Source organism: Mastigoproctus giganteus, chromosome 5, assembly GCF_048544385.1.
Source record: "Mastigoproctus giganteus isolate SK-2022 chromosome 5, ASM4854438v1, whole genome shotgun sequence".
Lineage (NCBI taxonomy): Eukaryota > Metazoa > Arthropoda > Arachnida > Uropygi > Thelyphonidae > Mastigoproctus > Mastigoproctus giganteus.
In genome coordinates, this window is record NC_143579.1 from 45,003,720 (window position 1) to 45,025,568 (window position 21,849).

The 21,849-nt window shown below is 36.1% G+C and overlaps 1 protein-coding gene across 3 annotated transcripts in view; it reads left to right on the forward strand.

Moving 5' to 3' along the window:
• Positions 1-21,849, forward strand: part of Usp5 (ubiquitin specific protease 5) — a 241,766-nt gene that overhangs the window by 58,444 nt on the left and 161,473 nt on the right. For 2 of the 3 annotated variants that reach the window (XM_090374004.1, XM_090374003.1), the window contains exons 2-4: positions 12,823-12,962; positions 16,504-16,547; positions 19,392-19,510. In XM_090374004.1, the coding sequence (XP_090230130.1) occupies positions 12,823-12,962; positions 16,504-16,547; positions 19,392-19,510 (303 nt within the window). Of the gene's footprint in view, positions 1-12,822; positions 12,963-16,494; positions 16,548-19,391; positions 19,511-21,849 lie in introns of those variants that run through there. The other variant, XM_090374005.1, reaches the window with a different exon arrangement.

A 21,849-nucleotide genomic window follows, 5' to 3' on the forward strand; every position in this document is an offset into this window, starting at 1 on the left:
GGCTGAGCTGGGCAGCCATTTAAATGAATGGAGGGTTTTTTTTTTTTTTGGGTGATGCTGCATAAGCTTGCTTTCTTGCATCATATGCCTTTGCTAATGTTATTAGTGGAGTCATCCAGAGTTCAGGGTTGGGCCCATTGTTGTTTTCTGTATTTATTAATGATGTTTATGAAGGTATATCAGGTTTAATGACCAAGATTGCAGACGATACGAAGGTTGGTAGGGTTCACTGATGACAGTACCCTACTGCAACAGGATCTAGAGAAAATGAGCAGATGAGCTGAGAGGTGGCAAGTGAAGTTTAACATTGACAAATGTAAAGTACTGTATGTGGGTAGCAGTAAACCCAGAGTAACATATCAACTGTGTGGAACTACACTCAGCATAGTGGAGAATGGAATGAAAAAGATCTGGAGTTAATTGTGCAGTCAGATACAGTGCAGACAGTCTTCAAGAGTAGCTCATGGTGTCTTTTCATTGATATACAGGAATTTTTCTAGCAGGGATAAGAAGGTGATTATCCCCTTGTATAAGACAGTGGTCAGGCCACATCTTCCTTGAGTACTGTATACAGATCTGGAGGCCTCATTTTAGGAAGGATGTAGTGCTGCTGGAACGAGTGCAGTGAAGAGCAGCGAGATTGTTGAGGGGAACAAAGGGTTGCTCTTATGAAGAAAGCTTAAGTCCTGCAAATTGCAGCATCTGAAGACTAGGCAACCGCAAGATGGTCTGATTGAGGCGTTGAATGGTTTGAGCAAGCTCAATTCTGATGGAATTCTTTCTCTTGCCCAGATTAATTGCGTGAGGGGACATAAATTCAAATTGGGGGAAGTACAAGGAAGCCTAAGGCTTATACTGTACCAGCAAAAAAAAAAATTAGTAAAATAATAATAAAAAAGAAAGAAGAAGAAAAGACTAAAATAAATAATACAAGCAAAGGAAAATAGGCCTATCTATGCGTGTTTCCCTCCTCTCATAGATAACCAGGTGACCTTTGAATTTCCCCAAACTGTCAGCCTGTACCTGATACAGATAACTTATTTGAGTAATTTATTATTTTAGAAAGAGTAGAAGTAAGTGGAATGGGTCAATAAGTGGATGGGTCACCCTTTTTAGGAACTGGTTGAATATGAGCAATTTCCAAACAGGAGGAAAAACACAAGCAGAATAAGAAAGTGTGGAAAGGCAACACAGAACAGGAGTAAGCCCGGGAACACAAGGTTTGAGAACAACTAGAGAAATGCCATCAGGACCTGACACTTTCTTGGCCTCAAGAGGCCAAATTATTCTGACATCCGTTTAATAGAAGACCACAGGAGGTGTTGAATGGGTATACTGGGAATGGTAGGAGGTGGTTTACCAAGATCATCAATACATGAGTTAGAAGAAAAGTAGGATGCTAACAGGTGAGCGTTATCTTTAGCTGAAGTGACAATAGAACCATCTGGTTTGGACAGAGGTGGGAATAGAGATGGGCAGATTTGTGTTGTTTAGCATTCTTTTAATGCCAAACAACACAAAGTTGAGAATGGGAAATGTGGGAACCTTTTCTGAATTCAGTGATGCTCTCATAATTATGGCTAAAGGTTTTCTTAGCTCCTCTGTTACTTTTTTAATTATAATTAGATAAATTCCATCAGTGCCACTTGCCTCATCTACTTCCTCATGGTTATCACGAAAACATTTAGCTCCCAGATTTAGTTATACCTTTAGTATCTCCATCCCTGAAATCTTCTTCCTCTGAATGTAGAGGCAAAATATTTATTCAGTTAGTTAGAAAACTGAACAGGATAATCTTGCTATCCATATCTAGTGGATCAGTTTGGTTCATACCTTTTTTTTTTATTGTTTACATAAGCAAATAATTTTCTGCATTCTTTGCCAAAGACTCATATTCAGCATTAGCTTAACTAACCTTTGTAATGATTTGATTGCACATTAGTTTATACTTACTTTTTGCTTCTGTGTCTGGTGAATATTTTTATGCATCCCATGCATTTTTTTTCTGTCAATAGTCTTATCAGTTCATCTGACATCTATTTAGGTGTTTAAACCTTGAACAATATCTCTTGGTATAAAAAGATTAGTAACTTCTATACTTGACTTCATTGAACAGTTCTCATTTGCACTTATCCGCAACATCACTTAGTGTTAGTATTTGTAAATGTCCATTTCCACTTACATTCTGCTAAATCCCATGTACTTTTTCTGAGAGAATCTCAGTTATCGGTTGATTCGACCACTGCTGATCTCAGTTGCCCAAATTATTCCTTCTGTACTATTCCTTTTGCCTCAAAGGTGGTACTTGTGCATATGTCTGTTCTGATATTCCCTGTCAGTGACTTTGTAATTTGGAATCTCCTCTTTTCGATCTTTTCTGGCTTAAAATCTTTCTATCTCATTCTGTCAAATTCATCTATTGTCTCTACCGTTCTCCCAACTCCACTGATCACTTGGAACTCTTTGACTTCCTCTCTTTGCAACTTGACTTTCTCCAGTCCAATTTTCCTAACAGTGAGGTAATTTTCCTTTGTGATTTTAATGTTCACAACTCCAGCTGGTTTCCATTTTCTAGTCACACTGACCCACTGGTCGTGATGCTGAGGCTTTTGCAATTACTAATGACTTTGCACAGATTGTTCATTTACCTACCAGAATACTGGACAATCCTAACCATACAGTCAACACCCTTGATCTTTTTCTCACAAACAACCCTTCTAAATACATGGTCGAGGCGAGTGGTCCTTTAGGCACCTCAAATCACAACTTGGTGATTGTCTCTTCTCCAATGGAGCCATTATCTCGTGACTATTCCCAACCTCGTGTTGTTTGGCATTACAAGAATGCAAAAAGTTTTCCAATAAATGTGGTAAGGCTATCCAAGAAAAGAATGTCACATATCGTAAGTGGCTTGTTTCCAAATCTTCAGTTTTGTTTTCTGCCAACACCAGAGCTCGCAACAATTGTAAAACAGTTATTAATCAGTCCAAACTAGGTTTTGAACAGGCTAAGAGTAGAAAACTTTCTTCTTGCCCTAATGGTAGCCGAGCATTCTGGTCTCTTGCCAAAGCTATTGGCCACAACTTTTGCCCATCTCTGCTTCCTCCTCTGTTAAAACGAGATGGTTCTATTGTCACTTCAGCCAAGGATAAAGCTGACCTGCTAGCATCCCATTTTTCTTCCAACTCATGTATTAATGATCTTGGTAAAACGCCTCCCACTATTCCCAGCATGCTCCATTCAATGCCTCCTGTGGTCTTCCGTCATAAGGATATCAGAAGGATTTTGGTGAATCTTAATGCTAAGAAAGCTCCAGGTCCTGATGGTATTTCTCCACTTGTTCTCAAAGCCTGCACTCCTGAACTTACTCCTGTTCTTTGTCACCTTTTTTCACTTTCTTTTTCCAGAGGTGTTTTTCCTTCTGCTTGGAAATTTGCTCATATCCAGCCAGTTTGAAAAAAGGATGACAAATCCCACCCATCCAATTATCGTCCCATTGCAATTACTTCTACTCTTTCGAAAGTAATGGAGAAATCAATTAACTGTCAACTCTTAAACTATGGATTCCATCAGTGATATAGGTGATATTCTGGCTTATGTTATCCACTTATGGACGAATTCAATGGAAAAGTTCGGTGAAACACAAGCAGTTGCTCTTGACATCTCAAAGGTTTTCAATCGTGTTTGACATAAAGGTCTTCTCAACAAGCTTCCATCTTATGGTTTGCCAACTGTTTTTTTTTTTTTTTTTTAAATTGGTTATCCAGTTTTCTCTCTGACCACTCAGTGAGGGTGATGGTAGATGGCTCTCTGTCTTCTAACTTCTTTAGTAATGCCGGTGTCCTCCAAGGTTCAGTTCTTTCCCCCAATCTTTTCCTCTTGTATATTAATGACCTTCTTCCATTGACAAGAAATCCTATCCATAGTTTTGCTGATGATAGCACATTGTATTCCACTTTCCAGTTTGAGAAGTAATGGAGAAATCGCCCTGCTCAATCAGCTTCAACTTCTCGAATATCCGCTACCAATTCCTTAAATTTCTATTTCCAGGTAATTGTCCAGTGGGGCAAAGACAGCGTAGTTGATTTCAATCCTTCTAAAACTGAGTCCTGTCTTATTTCTCGCATAAGAGATTCTTCTGCTCCTTATATTTGGTGACACTCTGATTTCTAGGCAAGATGATACATCTCTTTTGGGGATTACCCTTATTTGTAATCTGTCTTGGCACAAGCATGTTACAAATATTGCTTCCTCTGCTTCTAAAAAAACTTGGTTTTCTCTGTAGCTCTCAGCTTTACTTTCCTTCCAAACAGCTGTTCACTCTGTACAAATCTCAAATCTGCCCCACCATGGAATATTGTTCCCACATCTGGGGTGGTGGCCCCAAAACCTCTCTCAGGCTTCTAGATTCCATTCAGAAGAGGGCAGTTAGGTTAATTAATGACTCATCTCTAACAAACTCTCTCCACTCTCTGTCTCATAGACTTTCTGTTTCTGTTGCATGCCTTTTCTATAGATACTTCCATGGGCACTGTTCTTCCGAATTGGCTTCTATAATTCCTGCCTTCTCTCTTTCAAAACAGTCAAACATGTGCTGCCACCAGCCAACATCCATTTACTGTCCAACTCCAAACTCACAGAACCAACTTTTCATCTTCCTCGTTTATTATTCATTCAACTGCTGTTTTCTGGAACAACTTTCCTTCATACATATTTCTAGAAAATTACAGTCTTCAGAAGTTCAAATCTAATGTCAACAAATATCTTCTTTCGTCTTCTAATACCTCTCGTGTTTGGAGTTTTCATAAAAAAATAAATGATGCAAGGAAACGAGCAAATAAAGTAAAAAAAAAAAAAACCTACCCACATCTTCTAGTTATGTTGGTGACTCCATTGTCGGGGAGGTGGGAAATATATTGTGCAAAAAGGATAGGTGGAATAAGACCAGGTTATGTCTTCCATGGGCAAACATTGATGACATTGTAGAGCAGATATCTTTTAATGGTACAAAGGGTAATATTGTTGTAGATGTTGGCACTAATCACATTAAGAGTAGATCTGCAGACTTACTTAACAAGTACAGGTCAATGTTGAAAAAAAGTCGCAAGTTATGGTTAAATTTGAAAGTGTCTGTAATTCTGTCCAGACATGATAGGAGGGAGCATATGACGAGAGCCTTATCAATCAGTTTGGCCCTGGAGAGATTGTGCAGGACTCATTGTGTAGAATTTTTTTCAGCGTGGTCTGTGCTTGTTAACAGGAGAGATTGCTTCTACAGGGATGGGACACACTTGAATAGAAAGGGTGCAAGAATATTGCTGATGCTATCGAGGAAGTGTTAGGTTGGTCAGAAAACTCTAGCTTGGGGGAGGGGGATTCACAGACTAATAGATTAACAGTAATAACAGTAGCCACAGGCAGAGGTGAAAATGATTCTTGCACTGGTTTTATTGGAATGAGCAGCAGCATGGAAAGGAAGGTGCTGGGGATTTCCAGCACTGCTGGGAGTCATCATGGAACAAGTAAATACATTGGCTGTGTTAGGATAACTAAGAATAAGAACGAGTGAATATACACCAATGCTAGGAGTTTAGTAAATACAGGTAACCCTCGTACAACATGGTAGTTAGGTTCCAAAAAAATCTTGTGTAGTGCGAAATCATGATATACGGATCTAAGAGTCAGTACAAAAGGGGGGGGGGTTATGTTCCAAGAGCTAATAAAAATACACCATTTTGTTAACAAAACTGACAAAAATACACCATTCTAGATTTCGTGTATATTCTGCTCTCTTTAAAAAAATCGGTAATCTGGGTTTGTTTGCTTTTACTTGATAGATCTTTGTAATTTCATCGCATGGAACAGCATTTTTGAAGCTTTGTTTTGAACTTTGGGATCCTTTCAGTCGAAGAATCTGAATTCAAAAAATAAGATTCTAATTGCTTGGCTAATTTTATGCCTTTCCATATACTTTTAGTGTAAAATTTGGGAATTCAGAATTTTCATTTGCATTGTCATCCTCTGAATTGATTTGCCTACGATGCCATTTCCACCAAATCCTCTTCGCCAGCTTCATTTTCTACCAATATTTATTTTTATTTTTAGGAGCATCGACGGCTAAGGCTATGTTGCTCTGTGTGTTCTGAGGTTGATTTTCTATTTTTCTGGACGAAAACCGACTTTCTGGGAGGGAAAAAAAACATTCTACCCTCGTCTGAGACCAACTAACTCAGCCACATTGTGAAAAAGACCCAAAAAAATTCCTCCCATCATTGATGGAATTCGAACTTAGGTATTTTCCGTCTAGTGTGGGGATGATGGCGATTCTACCAACTGTGCTAACCCATGAGTAGTTATATCATCAAAACCATCTCCTCCTACCAACTTAGCAAGTTCTACTATCGCACGGATTCCATTTTCTGTCGGTTCAACCATATTTCCTGAATGAACTGACAGTAGCCATACATTTTTCCAGCACGCATTTAATGTTGACAGTTTTACTTCTTTGAGCGATCAAGCTATGATTCCGATACAGTCCACAATTGAAAAATGTTTTCATGCCGCCATCACTTTAATTTTCCATCAATTCAATTTGGAATCAATATTTTCCAAAATCCATTGTAACGGTTTTCTGATGTAATGAGTTTCAAAGGTAGATATATAATACCTTGATGTAATTAAAGAAGTTGTACTAGGTGGTAGGAACATTAGTTCTACTAGTTTGGATGGCTTAAATCTTTTGGATGCCTGGCACATTATCCAATAGTAATAAAACTTTGAAATCTAGATTCTTCCGCCAGTTCAACAAGCACAAGTCCAATAGCACTGAACCTAACATGGGGATTTGCAAAAAAGAATGGAAATGTTGAAAAATTATATCCAACATAATAGCAGAGTTTTCCTCACGCAAAAACTAAAAAATATCATGTTATGTGAGGTTGCTACAATTCTCTAACCATGTTTTATAAGTACCATGTTGTGCGAGGATTGCTGCACTTTATCAGTCATGTTAGAGAGAGACTGTTAGAGAGAGACTGTTGTAGAAGTACCGTGTTATACAGGGGTTGCCTGTATATTTGATGTTATGGTTAGTGCAAATGCATCAGTTTAGTATGCGCCAACCTACTGAAGTAGCTAAAAATTGGCATCATTTAAGTATATCTCATATTGTGAATACCTTCACAATGAGTTGCCATGATATTTTATTATCTCGAATAAGTAATGCTTCACCAGTGGATAAGATTTATTGGATGATTGTTTTCTACAGCAGCATGTTTGAGAAGCAACCAGAGGGAGTAATACTCTTGATCTGATTATCAGCAGTGATTATTCATGCATTAGGAATCTGCAGATAAAGGAACCACTAGGTGGCAGTGTACTCATGTGGGATTTACTCAAAGATGTAACTACCATCAGAGGTAAAGGGAAGCGTTTTGCTTTCATAAAGGTGACTGCGGTAGTCTCAGACAGTTTTTAAATTCTATACGGTGGGACCAACTGATGATGTTGCCAAAAGCAAATTCTAAATGGGAAGCATCAATGAAATAGTCTTGGAAGCTACTAGGCTTTTCATACCAACTAAGAAATACTGTTCAAGGATTAGGCCTAAATGGATGTCAGATGAACTAATAAGACGTGGCAGAGAAGAAAAATGTATGGGATACATAAAAATTAATGGGTAACACGGAAGCCTATGATAGATATAAGCTGGTCTGTAATGAAGTCACAAAGGACGTGAGGAAGGCAAAGGCAGATTATGAGAAATCTTTGGCAAAGGATGCAAAGAAAAACAGGAAAGAGTGCTTTACTTATGTAAACTCTAGAAGGAAGGGGATGAATCGGATTGGTCCACTGGATATTTATGGTTCAACTGTTGGATGTTCCTGCTCAGGTAGATAACAGATTAAATGAGTCGCATCTACATTCACGCATGAGGAGTTATTCAGGGAGGGGAATGCCAGAGGTGAATTAAACTCTAGCAGTGAGCTAGATAATTTTGTAATAACTGAGAGAAAAGTGGAGGAGAAATTGTTGAAGATAAACAAGCTAATTCAAGGCAGAGCTGAGAAAGGCAACTGGGATGGATTGGATCTATCCAATTATATTAAAGGAAGTAAGCAAACCCTTATCCGTAATTATGAGAGCTTGCTTGGACTCGGGTGGGGGGGGATACCCATGGACTGGAGATGTGCAAATGTGACCCCAATTCACACAGGAGGATCAAAGGGTGACACAAGTAATTACAGGCGCCTCCGTAGCCAGGTGGGAAGGAGCAGCAGTGCATAGCACACGCTTCTTGATTAGACCGGGGTTCGAGCCCGTCACCACCAAATACGGAGGATGCGGAAAGGTCAGGGAATGACCACCGCATATCCCAGAGCAATATGGCTTTAGTTGCTAATGCTCCTAAAAACCAAATAACAAACAAGTAATTACAGACCTGTTAGTTTAACTTCTGTTCCAGGGGCACTTTAATTCCGGGGGCATTAATGGAGGCACTGGTTTAAAAAGCACTGCAGGATCATCTAGACAAGGTCTCAGTTACACCTCGGACACAGCATGGTTTTGTTAAGGGGAAGACTTGTCTGATCAATTTGATTGGTGACCACATCACTATGATGTGGTCACCAATCAATCAGTTCTTTTGTGACCACATCATAGTGATGTGGTCACAAAAGAACTGGATGCAGGGAATAACTTTAATATCATATACACTTGGTCGTCGACTTACGACCTATGCGACTTACGACCGGCCGCACTTACGACCACAAAAAATTTGATTTTGTAAATTTCATTTGTATTAATTTTTACATTAATTTTAGATTGTATTTTTGTGTTTACAGTACATTATGTACAGTATTATTTTTCAAATTATGACAATACTGTATATGTAATTATAGATCGTAGTTTTGTATTTTTTATAAACAGTATGAATAATAAACCAATTAAAATGTACAGAGCGTTTGAATTTAACCTCCTAGAGAGAGATAGCCTAGGCGTAGAAACGAAGTAAAAGATAAAAGCATTACTGTATTTAAAATGAAAAATAAAAGATGATAAAAATTTAAAAGATTATAAAAATAAATTATAAAGATAATAAAAAGATTAGAAAGGTTAAAAAATACTGTTAATAAATATATGGCCGACATACGACCAGATTGCCTTACGACCTGTCAGTCAGAACAGAAGTCGGTCGTAAGTCGACGACCAACTGTATTTGGATCTTAGAAAGGCTTTTGATACTGTTGCACATGGAAGACTGCTGTACATATTGGAGCAGTGTGGCATTGGAGGCAAATTGCTGCTATGGATAAAGGGATGGTTGAGTGGGAGAAGACAGAGTGGTAATCAATGGACACTGCTCTTCATGGACTAATGTTATTAGTGTTGTCCCTCAGGGTTCAATGTTGGTCCATTGTTGTTTTCTGTATTTATTAATGATATTGATGATGGTATATCAGGTTTAATGTCAAAGTTTGCAGACGATACAAAGTTTGGCAGGGTTGTTAATGATATTAATGACAGTACGCTGCTGCAACAGGATCTAGAAAAGTTGAGCAGATGGGCTGAGAGGTGGCAACTGAAGTTTAACATTGACAAATGTAAACTACTGCATATGGGAAATAACCCCAGAGTAACGTATCAACTGTGTGGTACTACACTGACAGTGGTAGAGAATGAAAAGGTCCTGGGGGTAATCATGCAGGCAGATATGAAGTTTTCTGAGCAGTGTAGATGGTCTGCTAGAGTAGCTCATGGTGTTTTGTCAATGATATACAGGAATTTTTCTAGCCGGGATAAGGATGTGATTATCCCTTTGTATAAGGCAATAGTCAGGCCCCACCTTGAGTACTCTATACAGATCTGGGGGCCTCGTTTTAGGAAGGATGTATAGCTGCCTGAGCAAGTGCAGAGAATGGTAACAAGATTAGTGAATGGAACAAAGGCTTAAGTTTTGCAAATTACAGTGTCTGGAGACTAGGCACCTGCGAGGTGATCTGATTGAAGTGTGTAAAGCCTTGAATGGTTTGAGCATGTTCAGGCTGATGGGATTCTTCCTCCTGCTCAGAATAATTGCCTGAGAGGGCATAAATTCAAATTGAGGAAGAACAGTTGTAGGATAGATGTACGGAAGTTTGCCTTAAGTCAGCGTGTGGTTGATTGCTGGAACAAACTCCCATCCGTTGTTGTAGAAGTTGATAGCTTAAATAGATTCAATGCAGAACTAGACAAACATTTGGAGTGAGTGGATGGGTGAAATTAGACGTGTTTTTTTTTTTTTTTGGGGCTTATGCTTTTAAGCTTGCTTTCTTGCATCGTGTGCCTTTACTAATGCTAATGCTATTGTTACATATTCTCAATGGATAGCACTGCACACACGGCACCATTTTGAAGCTTATTGACCGCTCATTGGTTTAGGTACCCTGGTATTGCAACAATGACAACACAGTTGTAAAGTATAACTCCCCAATATGACAGATGTCTGGTGGTGTGTAGCTGAGTACCCTGGTGTGGCAGGCACCCTGCAACACCAGGATACCTGCCCACCCACCGATGAGAAGCCAGTAAGCTTCAAAACTGTGCTGTCTGATGGTATCCCCCAAGAATAAGTAATGATAGTCTTCTCCATTGGTGAAACATTAGTTATTCGAGGTAGTGCAATGTCATGACAACTGATTTTGAAGGTATTCACAGTATGAGATATACTTAAGTGGTGCCAATTTTTAACTACTTCAGTAGGTTACTGTGAACTAAAATGATACATTTGCACTAGACTGTAGTATAGAATAGAATCTTTAATTGCAGCATGATATACATACAATTAGTCCTGTCGCGGCATGGTGGTGCCAGGGGTTTGTATATCAATGAACTTTTTTGCAGCATGAGGCTTTAGCCCTAAAACATTTTCAGTCTGATAATTAGTTACACACCATCTCTCATATTGTGGAGTTATACTTCACAACTGTTTTGTCATCACTGCAACACCAGGATACCCGCCCATCCACCAATGAGAAGCCAATAAGCTTCAAAATGGTGCTGTCTGCAGGGCTTGATGCTGCCTGAGTTACCAAGAATGGGTAACAAAAGTCTTTCCTAATGGGGAAGCGTTGCCTATTCATGGGATTTATGAGTGAGGAGTAACTGCCTCTTTCGATGGCATTTTTTCTTCCTCCTCCTCTTCTCCTATCGCTTTCCTCTACTTTTTTTGCTTTCCTAAGTCTAATAGGACCAAATATGTAGATAAGTTTTTTTTTTTCCCCATACCATTTTAGAAACGGTGCCGTCTGGATGGTGGTATCCACCGAGAATAACTAACAATATTATTAGTCTTCTCCATTGGTGAAGCATTACTTATTCGAGGTGGTGCAACATCATAGCAACTCGTTGTGAACGTATTAACAATATGAGATATACAGTACTTAAATGATGCCACTACTTCAGTAGGTTGCTGCGTACTAAAATGATGCATTTGCACTAACCTGTACTTCAGTAAACTTTTTTGCAACATGAGGATATAGCCCTAAAACGTTTTCAGTAAATAGAACTATTATATACAACAGAATACTGAAATAGAGTAATAAAAAAAAAGTAAGAAAGTGGGGTGGGAAAAGATTACCTTATGTAATGACTGATGTGTCACAAATAACTGCATGGGAAATATTTACTTTCAGAGAATGATTTGATGGTGACAACTACATATGTAGAAGAAGGAAGAATGTTGTTGTTGGACATCTGTGGGAGTTGAATGCATTTAGCAGTTACTGTTTCCCCGAGTTTGACCATCTGTGATCACCTTTATGGCTCCAAGAAAAGCCGCTTTGTGCTGATTGGGTTCTGGCTTGTCTGTTTTGAATATGCTGTGGTCTTCGTAGGATGGCAGGGGATTGTGTGTTAATAGACAGAGATTGGTTTGGTTACTCCTTTACAGAGTTACTTCTTCTGGCATCAGGAGATACTAAAGACTCTGAGACAGACTTTGCAGCCAGCCAACTGAACCAAGGTCTATCCATTAATGCTCAATCCCCTGCTATCCTATGAAGATCACTGTGTATTCGAAACAGACAAGCCAGAGCCAATTAGTATAATGCAGCTTTCTCTCAGGACCACAAAGGTGGTCACATATGGACCAATCAGTCTTCTTCCTCCTTCTATATAGTAATTGTCACCATGGCATCATAAACGCATTCCATGCAGTTTTTACCTAGTTTATAACCCCTAACATCTTCTGCTGAAGGCCATGACATTTTAGCCGTACTATATTTTGGTATTTTGTTTCACAATCCATGCATTGTAGTGTTCTTACTTAGATGCAACCACTTGTAATAGTGGGCAAGAGGAAGACTGCGGAAAAGATGGATGGATAACGTAGAAGAGGACTTAAAGATCATGAGAATAAGAAGTGGAGAAGTTTGACTTCTGGGAGGGCTTACTGGTGGAACATCATTGAGAAGGCTAAGGCCCACACTGTGTTATTAATGCCAGAAGAAGAAGAACTTGTAATAGTGACTATATCACAACACACATTTACCACACATCTGACAATTAACCCTCATATACCATTAAGTGGGTCAGTAAACCCCAACACAAACAAACACTCAGTGCAAGCATACATTCACAAACACTTGCTATTTCTTAAGTACAGTTCCAGGTAAAAATAAATTTTCTAAATTTAATGTTTTTTTTAAGTACCACAATAAGTCATATTTAAAGGCTGATCAATATTTTTATTTGTTGTGTGCATGATTGTAAATCTTAGTGACAAATTTAGATTTTTTTTATTTTTTTTGTGACAACTTTGATAAATTTATTTTTTTCATTTAGGAATCTGAATTTGGTCTGTATGTGTGTCTCAATTCTTTTCTTGGATTTGGACGAAATTATTTAGATCTTCACTATCAAAAAACTGGAAATTGTGTGTTCTTGCACATTAAAAGGACCAAAAAGGAGGTAAGAATTATTGTGTTCAGCTACTTAACTTTCTAGCAGGCATACCAAAAAAAAAAAAAAAAAAAAGAGGGCGCCTCCGTAGCCAGGTGGGAAGGAGCAGCAGTGCGTAGCACACGCTTCTTGATTAGACCGGGGTTCGAGTCTGTCACCACCAAATACGGAGGATGCGGAAAGGTCAGGAAATGACCACTGCATATCCCAGAGCAATATGGCCTTAGTTGCTAATGCTCCTAAAAAAAACCAAAATAACAAATAACAACCAAAAAAGTCACATGAGCAGGTGCATTTATGTACACCTCTCAGTGTTTTTTTTTTTTTTTTAATAATGTTTAGAAATAGCTGAAAATCGTATATCTAAGTTGTCTACAATACCATCCATTATTTTAATATAAGGGGTACAATTAAAAAAAAAAAAAAGTTAGGTAATCTGTTACATTACCTAATATGCATGGGCAGTGTATTATTTTTCAGATGTTTGATTTTTTTAATTGAATTTTCATTTTCTGTAATTAATAGAAGAAAACGTAAATAGCTAATTAACTTGTTACCAGTTAATGACTAATTAATAAAGTAATTCTTTACACTTCATTGCATATATCTCATAATATTCATTCAAATTTTTGTAATACTTATGAATTTTAATAAAAAGTGAAATACAACATGAATTTCACATTTGTGGGGAGGTGCCTCCGTAGCCAGGTGGAAAGGAGCAGCAGTGCATAGCACACGCTTCTTGATTAGACCGGGGTTCGAGCCCTTTACCACCAAATACAGAAGATGCAGGAAGATCAGGGAATGACCACCGCATATCCCGGAACAATATGGCCTCAGTTGCTAATGCTCCTAAAAACCAAATAACAAACAAAACAAACAAACATTTGTGGTGTGATTAATATAATAAACAAATAGTATAATTCATTATTTATACATTATTAAATGAATAATGAAAAAATAACTCTTCAGAAAGCAGTGAATTTCATGCATTCAGTGCTTAAACATAAACATTTCTTTTTCTATGAATCTGCCATATTGCTAACTTATTTCTCTAATAAATACCTGGCAACAAACATAACATTTAATGCTTCAGCTACAATATACAGGACATGGATAACCTATTTGATATGTGAAATAAAGTAATAATAATTGCTAGATTTCTGTTTGTCTGATTTTAAAGAAATTTATGGTGGGTTGACAAATTATTTTATTTTATTTTTTTATTGAAGAAATATACCAGCATCATTATTATAATGTATCAGCCAGCATTTCCCAAACTTTTTTAGTCATGGAACACTTTTCATCGCACAGTATATTGACGGAACGCATATATTTATGGAACACTTGTGAAACACAAGTTTAGCGGGAGCCAAAGAACTGTTTGTAATATTTTATTACATACGACGCACTGTGCATCAGGAGTATCTTTATTTCCAACACATGTAAAGATGAAATTCAAATAACTGTCATCATACTTTCGATTTGGTCTTTTATTATTTGGTTCCTGTTTTTTCACTTTGTGGATGTTTTGGGGAACAAAAGGCTACATTTGTTCATCCTCATTTGAAGTGTGACAATATTGTGTTCATTTTCATCGACCACAGTTGCACTACTAGAAGTACTTTGCTTCTTGTTTTAAAGTTTACTTTTTCAACCACAAATCCATGGTCATTTATTTTAATAATAATATTTCAAAATACCGATAATTATAAAAAAAAATTTAAACAAAGAAGTGAATTTAGTTATGATATCGGTTCGCTTCCCCCTCTCCTTCAACCTGTGTACTCCAGGCTAAATCACATACACATAGCATATTAGATCACTACATTGCTACTTTTTCGTAGATGGCATTATCTCTATGCAAAGCCCGCCAAAATAAAGTGTTCCGCAGTCTATTTGATTATTAGTCTATGCCAGTATTTGCATTAGTAGAGGCATTTGATGAAAGCAAGCTTATACAGCATCAGCCAAAAAAAAAAAAAAAAAAAAAAACAAATTCCATTACACACAACCATTCGCTCTAAAAGTTTGTGCAGCTCTTCCTTGAATTTAAGATATCAACTTCAATGAAAAATTTACAGCGTAGTATATTAATAAACGAGAAAAAAAAATGTTAGGAATTATAATGATACAAAAGTGGTGTCCGCTACAAATATGCAAAATTTATTTATTTTATTTTATTTTTTAATTATTAATTATGATTTTTTGCGGAACACAGTTTGAGAAATGCTGGTATAAGCAATGGGCAAAAAATCTTAATCCCTGACATGTTATTGTCATCTGTTTGGATTCAGATTAGATCAGCAAATCTAGCACAGCTCATTTTCTTTTGGTAATAAATACATATTTTAACACCATGTAAAAAGAAAACTAAAAAAAAATACAGCAGTGTACTTTTAAATAAGGATTATTCCTAAAGGTTAGTTGCTTTATATTAGTGTGTCCTTAAAATTGCATTCTATAGAGCTGTCTATGATGGAGTGCACCTTGGATTTTGAATTATTATTAAAATAATGTTTTTTTTTTATCTGAAGTAAACAGTGGTGGAAAGAAAAGCGCTTCGTATTGTCTGCTACTCTGAACTTCAGTTGGAAACATCTCACACCATATGACAAAGTCGTATGGTTTTAAACCGTTGTCAGTTTCAGAAAGGAAAATCATTTCACAAAATTTACATTCAACTTTTTGTAATTTTTTTAACTTTTTATTGTTTTCAATTTATTTTTTACTGTAATCATTTTGCATTGATGTTATATTCGTTTTAATTTCTGGAGAGTATCGTACGGAAGTGTTCATGTTCTACGTATCATATTGAGGTAAATTCTCTTATTCTTCCACAAGTAATGTGAAGAATATTTTACTAAGAGTATAAGCCCATCTTATAATAACAGGGAAAATAATGTAAATTAAAGAAAAAAATGTTAAATTTTTATTCTACCTTTTATTAAATACACGTCATTAAATACATATTAAATACAACTATTGTTCACAGTATTTCATTTGTTCAGAGTTTATGTGAAATAATGCAGTACCAAGGCAGTTCATTGTGAAGGTGGATTGGATTCCTTGCCATTTGAGGGGGGATAAAAAAACTTTTTATCATCCCCCCTCAAATGGTTTGCTTATACTGTACAAAATGTGGAAGAATTGCAATACCAAAGCAACTTGATGTGAAGCCATATGGCCACTTGTGTTAGGAATCTTCTGAATATAGGAGCCTTGTCATTTATGTATATCCAGAAGCGGTGGCTTATAGAGTGGAGTCATTCACTTTCATACATGGGAACACATTATTTAGATGATGAGAAATTACTATTGAAGGAACCTTACTACAGAGATGCCTGTATAAACAGTTGTTTTCTGTGATTATCACGTTTACGTTAACTTTTTTTTTTCACTTCCCTGTTATAGGTTACTTGATATTATAGGCAATAGTTTTTAGTGTTTGACTTTGAAAATTCTTTACCAGTGAATGTTATTTAGGAGCTTTTTTTTTTTTTTTTTTTTTAATTTCAGTATGAAACAAGTAATATTTAATTTTCTTTTACTTAGGTAGTGCAGAATAATGTTGAAGAAAAAGAAGCCCCCTACACGACTTGCAATTGGTGAGTATTTATCCTTTTTTTCAATCCCGTGGGAAGTCATCAAGAAATCATTAGTTCTGTCATTATTAAAATAGTGATAGAACCAATGATTTTCAAAAAAGGATGGTAGAATCCTCTGCATAAAGAAAAAAATATTTGTATGAATTTTATGAAATTATCCTCTTTGGGAGTCTACTATACAAAAATGCCTTGGTGATATACTAAGGAGAATACAAGTGCCACTATTATAATAAAATAAATTAAAAAAAAAACAAATCTGAAAGTTTTACTGAAGTATGGGGAGATGTAACCATTAACTTTATACATATTTCCTTCTTCGTGTAACTATCTAGCTGACCTTTGAATATGCCCAAGCTGTCAGCCTTAGCTACCCATGGAGGTAACCTATTCCAATAATTAATAACTTGCTGGCTAAAAGAAAACTTCCTACAATCCAGTCTAAATCTGTTTCCCTGTAATTTGAATTTATGGCCTCTAGTTCTGGAATTATAACTGTAAATACTTTGCCACCATTTATTTTACTAACCCCTCTCATAACCTTAATAAACCTCAATCAGGACCTCCCTCCTCGACACTCTGAGGTGATTGGTTGCCAAGCTGTAATGGGCAAGACAAAGTTCTATTTCCTTTATATTCATTGTGGAATTATTGAATATATGAAAATAAAAAACAAAAATCAAATTGTATTTCCACAGATAAAATATAATTAATTAAAATAAGACATAATTAGTAAATAATTCCTTTTTCTTTCTGTGTTGAAGAGTTTAATGTAGTTCATCATAAAAAGTGGGCTACACTGAATTTAGTTGTTCAGTAGTTTTGTATAAAGTCTTTAGTTGTCTTGAACAGGTTATTTCCTCACTTGTAAAAACTCTGCTTGAACTTCTTAAAACATCTGCAAGAAGCAGTGATCAAATTTCTATATAAAAAAAAAAAAAAAAAAAATGTGAAAGGAACGTAAAGATATTGCTACTGCTATTCCAAGACAGCGTTTCTCAAACTGTGTTCCGTGAGATGTGAAGAAGTGTTTCATGAAAAATCTTAATTAATAATTAAAGAAATAAAATAAAATAAATTTTGCAAATTTGTAGTGTACATCACTTTTGTATCATTTTTTTTTTAGCATTTTTTTTTTTTTTATTATTAATATATTGGAAGAGACTAATAATCAAATAGATTGCAGAACACTTTATTTTGGTGGGCTTTTGCATAAAGAAGTATGGTAGAAGTAATGACATCTGTGAAAAAGTAGAAATGTAGTGGTCTGATATGCCATTCGTATGCGATTTAGCCTGAAGTACATGGGTTGATGGAGAGGGGAAAGCGAGCCGATATCATAACTAAACTCACTTTCTTGTATAAATTTTTTTGATATGTAGTGGTCTGATATGCCATTTGTATGCGATTTAGCCTGAAGTACATGGTTGATGGAGAGGGGAAAGCGAGCCGATATCATAACTAAACTCACTTTCTTGTATAAATTTTTTTGATAATTATCGGTATTTCGAAATACTATTATTAAAATAAATGGACCATGGATTTGTAGTTGAAAAAAGGAACTTTAAAATGAGAAGCAAGTACTTCTAGTAGTGCAACTGTGATCGATGAAAACGAACACAATATTGTTACACTTCAAAGTGAGGATGAACAATCGCACTCTTTTGTTCCCCAAAAATCCGAAGTGAAAAACAGGAACCAACTGATAAAAGACCAAAACGAAAGTATGATGACAGTTATTTGAATTTCAGCTTTACATGTGTTGGAAATAAAGATGCTCCTGATGCACAGTGCATCGTCATATGTAATAAAATATTGGCAAACAGTTCTTTGGCTCCCGCTAAACTTGTGTTTCCTAATTGTTCCGTAAATATATTGTGAGATGAAAAGTGTTCCGTGACTAAAAAAGTTTGGGAAAAGCTGTTCTAAGAGATGCACCAAAGGTCTTTAACTGAGAATTTTAATTTTTTGTGCTTCTAACCATTATGCCCAGTAATCCAGTCATAAACTAGGCACCCCACACCGTTGCATCTTCAGAGCTAATGACACATTCACTTGTCATCAACAGTAATGTGTAACTGATAGGAATTTTATTCATATCAAACTGCTGTTAAATGATAAAGTTATGAAATCTGTAAACTTTAACATTCCCTAGAATTTTTTTGCATATGGCCTTAAAACAGTAAGTTTACAAACTACTCCAAAGTTCTGAAGTTTGAATTTCCTTACTGGAGATACATGACTATCAGATTAATATTTTAAAAAATTATATATATACATACATTAGTAACATGTTTGAAGTAGCTATCTTTGCTTGTTAATCAATATGCTTTGCTGAAGTACAGCTGAAACCTGTTAAAACACAATTCGTTAAATGCGATTCCGCTTATAACGTGCTGCAAGCATGGCTTCCATTTTTCATCAGTTTAACGTGAATCCGCAGTATGCATTTTCCTTTGATTTCTGTAAGAACAATAATAAATGACTTGCATCTTTACAACAAAGTGTTTGAACATATTTTTTTAAAAAGTTCACTGTATGCATGTAAAATCACAGAAACAATGCAATTGCATATTATTTCCATTATTATTCTTTGTGTGAGTTTTCTTAGATGTATTGCAATTAAATGTGCAAAAATGATAGTGCGTATGAAGTTTGAATGCCGAAAAATGGCTCGAATTTTTTAATGTGATACTGCTTATATTGCGATGTGATTATTTGGACCCTGAGCATCGTGTTATAATGGGTTTCACCTGCATTTTCCTACAGAACATAATTCTTTTTTGATATTGGATCTTTAAGAGACATATAGTGATATTTATTTTCTCTCGCCCTCTTTTTTTATAGGCTTGGAAGGAGGATTTGAAGGAAATGAAGGAAAGAAATATGAATATAATGTGCAACATTCCTTAGTTATACTCCCTGATTTTTGTGTTCCACTACCCAGTCCAGATTTACCAGAAAAAGTAAGTAATATACATTTGCATTAGCATTAGTTGAGGCATACAATGCTAAAAAGCAAGCTTATGTAGCAGCATCCAAAAAAAAAAAAAAAAACCCCTCCCATTTCACCCATCTATTCACTCCAAATGCTTGTCCAGCCCAGCCGTAAATTTATTTAAGCTATCACCTTCCATGGCAAGAGATGGAAGTCTGTTCCATCAACCAACTATCTACTGACAAAAGACAAATTTCTGCAAATATATTCTACAACTACCTTTCCTCAGTTTAAATCTATGCCCCCTCAGATTCTTAATCTGAGCAAGAGGAAGAATCCCATCAGCATTGAGCTTACTCAACCTGTTCAAGACCTTATACACCTCAATCAAATCAACTCACATGTGCCTATCTTGGTAAGAGCACCCCTTTGTTCCCCTCACCAATCTTGTTAGCATTAGCATTAGTAAAGGCACGTGATGCAAGAAAGCAAGCTTATATACCATCAGCGAAAAAGAAAAGAAAAAAAAAAAAACCCTTCTCGTTTCACCCATCCACTCGCTCCAAATATTTGTCTAGTTCTGTCTTGTTGCCCTTCTTTTTACTTGTTCTAGCAGCTCTACATTCTTCCTAAAATGAGGCCTCCAGATCTGTACACAGTATTCAAGATGTGGCCTGACCATTGCCTTGTACAATGGAATAATCACCTCCTTGTCTCTGCTATAAAAATTCCTATATATCATTTACACGACTCTATGACCTGCTCTGGCAGCCCATCTACACTGTTCGGTGAGCTTCACTGACTGCACAATTACCCCCAGGTGCTTTTCATTCTCTACCACTGTCAGTGTAGTACCACACAGTTGATACGTTACTCTGGGGTTACTGCTTCCCATATGCAGTACTTTGCATTTGTCAATGTTAAACTTCAGTTGCCACCTCTCAGCCCATCTGCTCAACTTTACTAGATCCTGTTGCAGCAGCGTACTGTCATTAGTATCATTAACAACCCTGCCAACCTTTGTATTGTCTGCAAACTTGGACATTAAGTGTGATATACAGCAGACTCTCGGTTTACAAGGATCGGTTTAACCGGGACGCTTCAAGACTCCAAATAAATAAATAAATAAAAAAATTAAAAAAATCAACCAGAAATCATAAAATTCAAGTAATAACTAGAATAGGTATAAACAGATGTTTTGCAAGTCATAAATAAGCGACATGCAGGGCGATATAAAGTCGTCATTGGGAGATTATTATCTTGTAACCAACACTGTCTTCACACCCAACGCTAAAAAAAAAAAAAAAAAAGAGAAAACAAATGATTAGTTTGGTTTAGTGCGTCGCTTCAATTGTTGTTTCGTCGCACCACAAAGAGAAAAATTTTGTTTCAATATTTATGTCAGGGATAACGAAAAATTTTTTTTTTTTAAGAAATCGCGAAAATGATGTGTAAACACAAACAAGTTGCGTTTTCAATTAAACGAAAACTTGAAATTATTCAAAAATTTGAAAACAGTGCATTCATTAAATCTCTAAAGAACCATTATAATGTTGGTGACCAAACCATGAGCGAAATTGTAAAAAATAAAGGGAAGCTATTAGATTTAAAATCGACATCGAAAAAAATAAAGAAAAGCATCTTATTGGACATGTGAGTAGTGCGTGGTGAGTTTTTTTATCTATTGCCATATTTTTTACGTAGGTTGCTGAACATTTTTAGATATACTGTAGTAAGTCTCCGACTTATGTAACTTCGAACTTAACGTTAATTTTTTTCACTCAATTTTTTTCTCTTTTAGGATTGTAAAATTTAAAACAGAATAATAAATAATAAGCAATCAATAATGATGATCACTGCATGCACAAATTGCACAAGCAAGATATGGAGTAACAAACATAAAAATGGGAATGAATAGGAGATTCTTAGAAAGTTTATTTTATTTTTATTTTTTTTTTTTTTATGACTGAAGATTTCAGTGAAGGGGACACACTGCACCATAATAACATAAAATCCCACAGAATTCCAGCTATCGGTATTATCACAAATGCAATAAGATCGAACTACTACCCGTCTATAATTATATGCACTGATAAAAAAGCCCAATAAACGGAAAGTACAATTATTTTATTTTTTTGTGGCAGTGACCTGGAGGAAATGTGCTTTAGTAAAATGCGAGCTTGCGTGGGGTGATAAATAGTGAGTTTTCGCCTTAACCCCTGTGTAGTTCTTTACAGAAAATTTGATTTTGACCATTATTATGGTGCCAGACTAAGACAATAAGTGACAGCGGTACTAGTAAATCTATCAAAAAAAAAAGGAAGGCGATCGATTTGGATCAGAAAATTAAAATAAGGATGCTTGAAA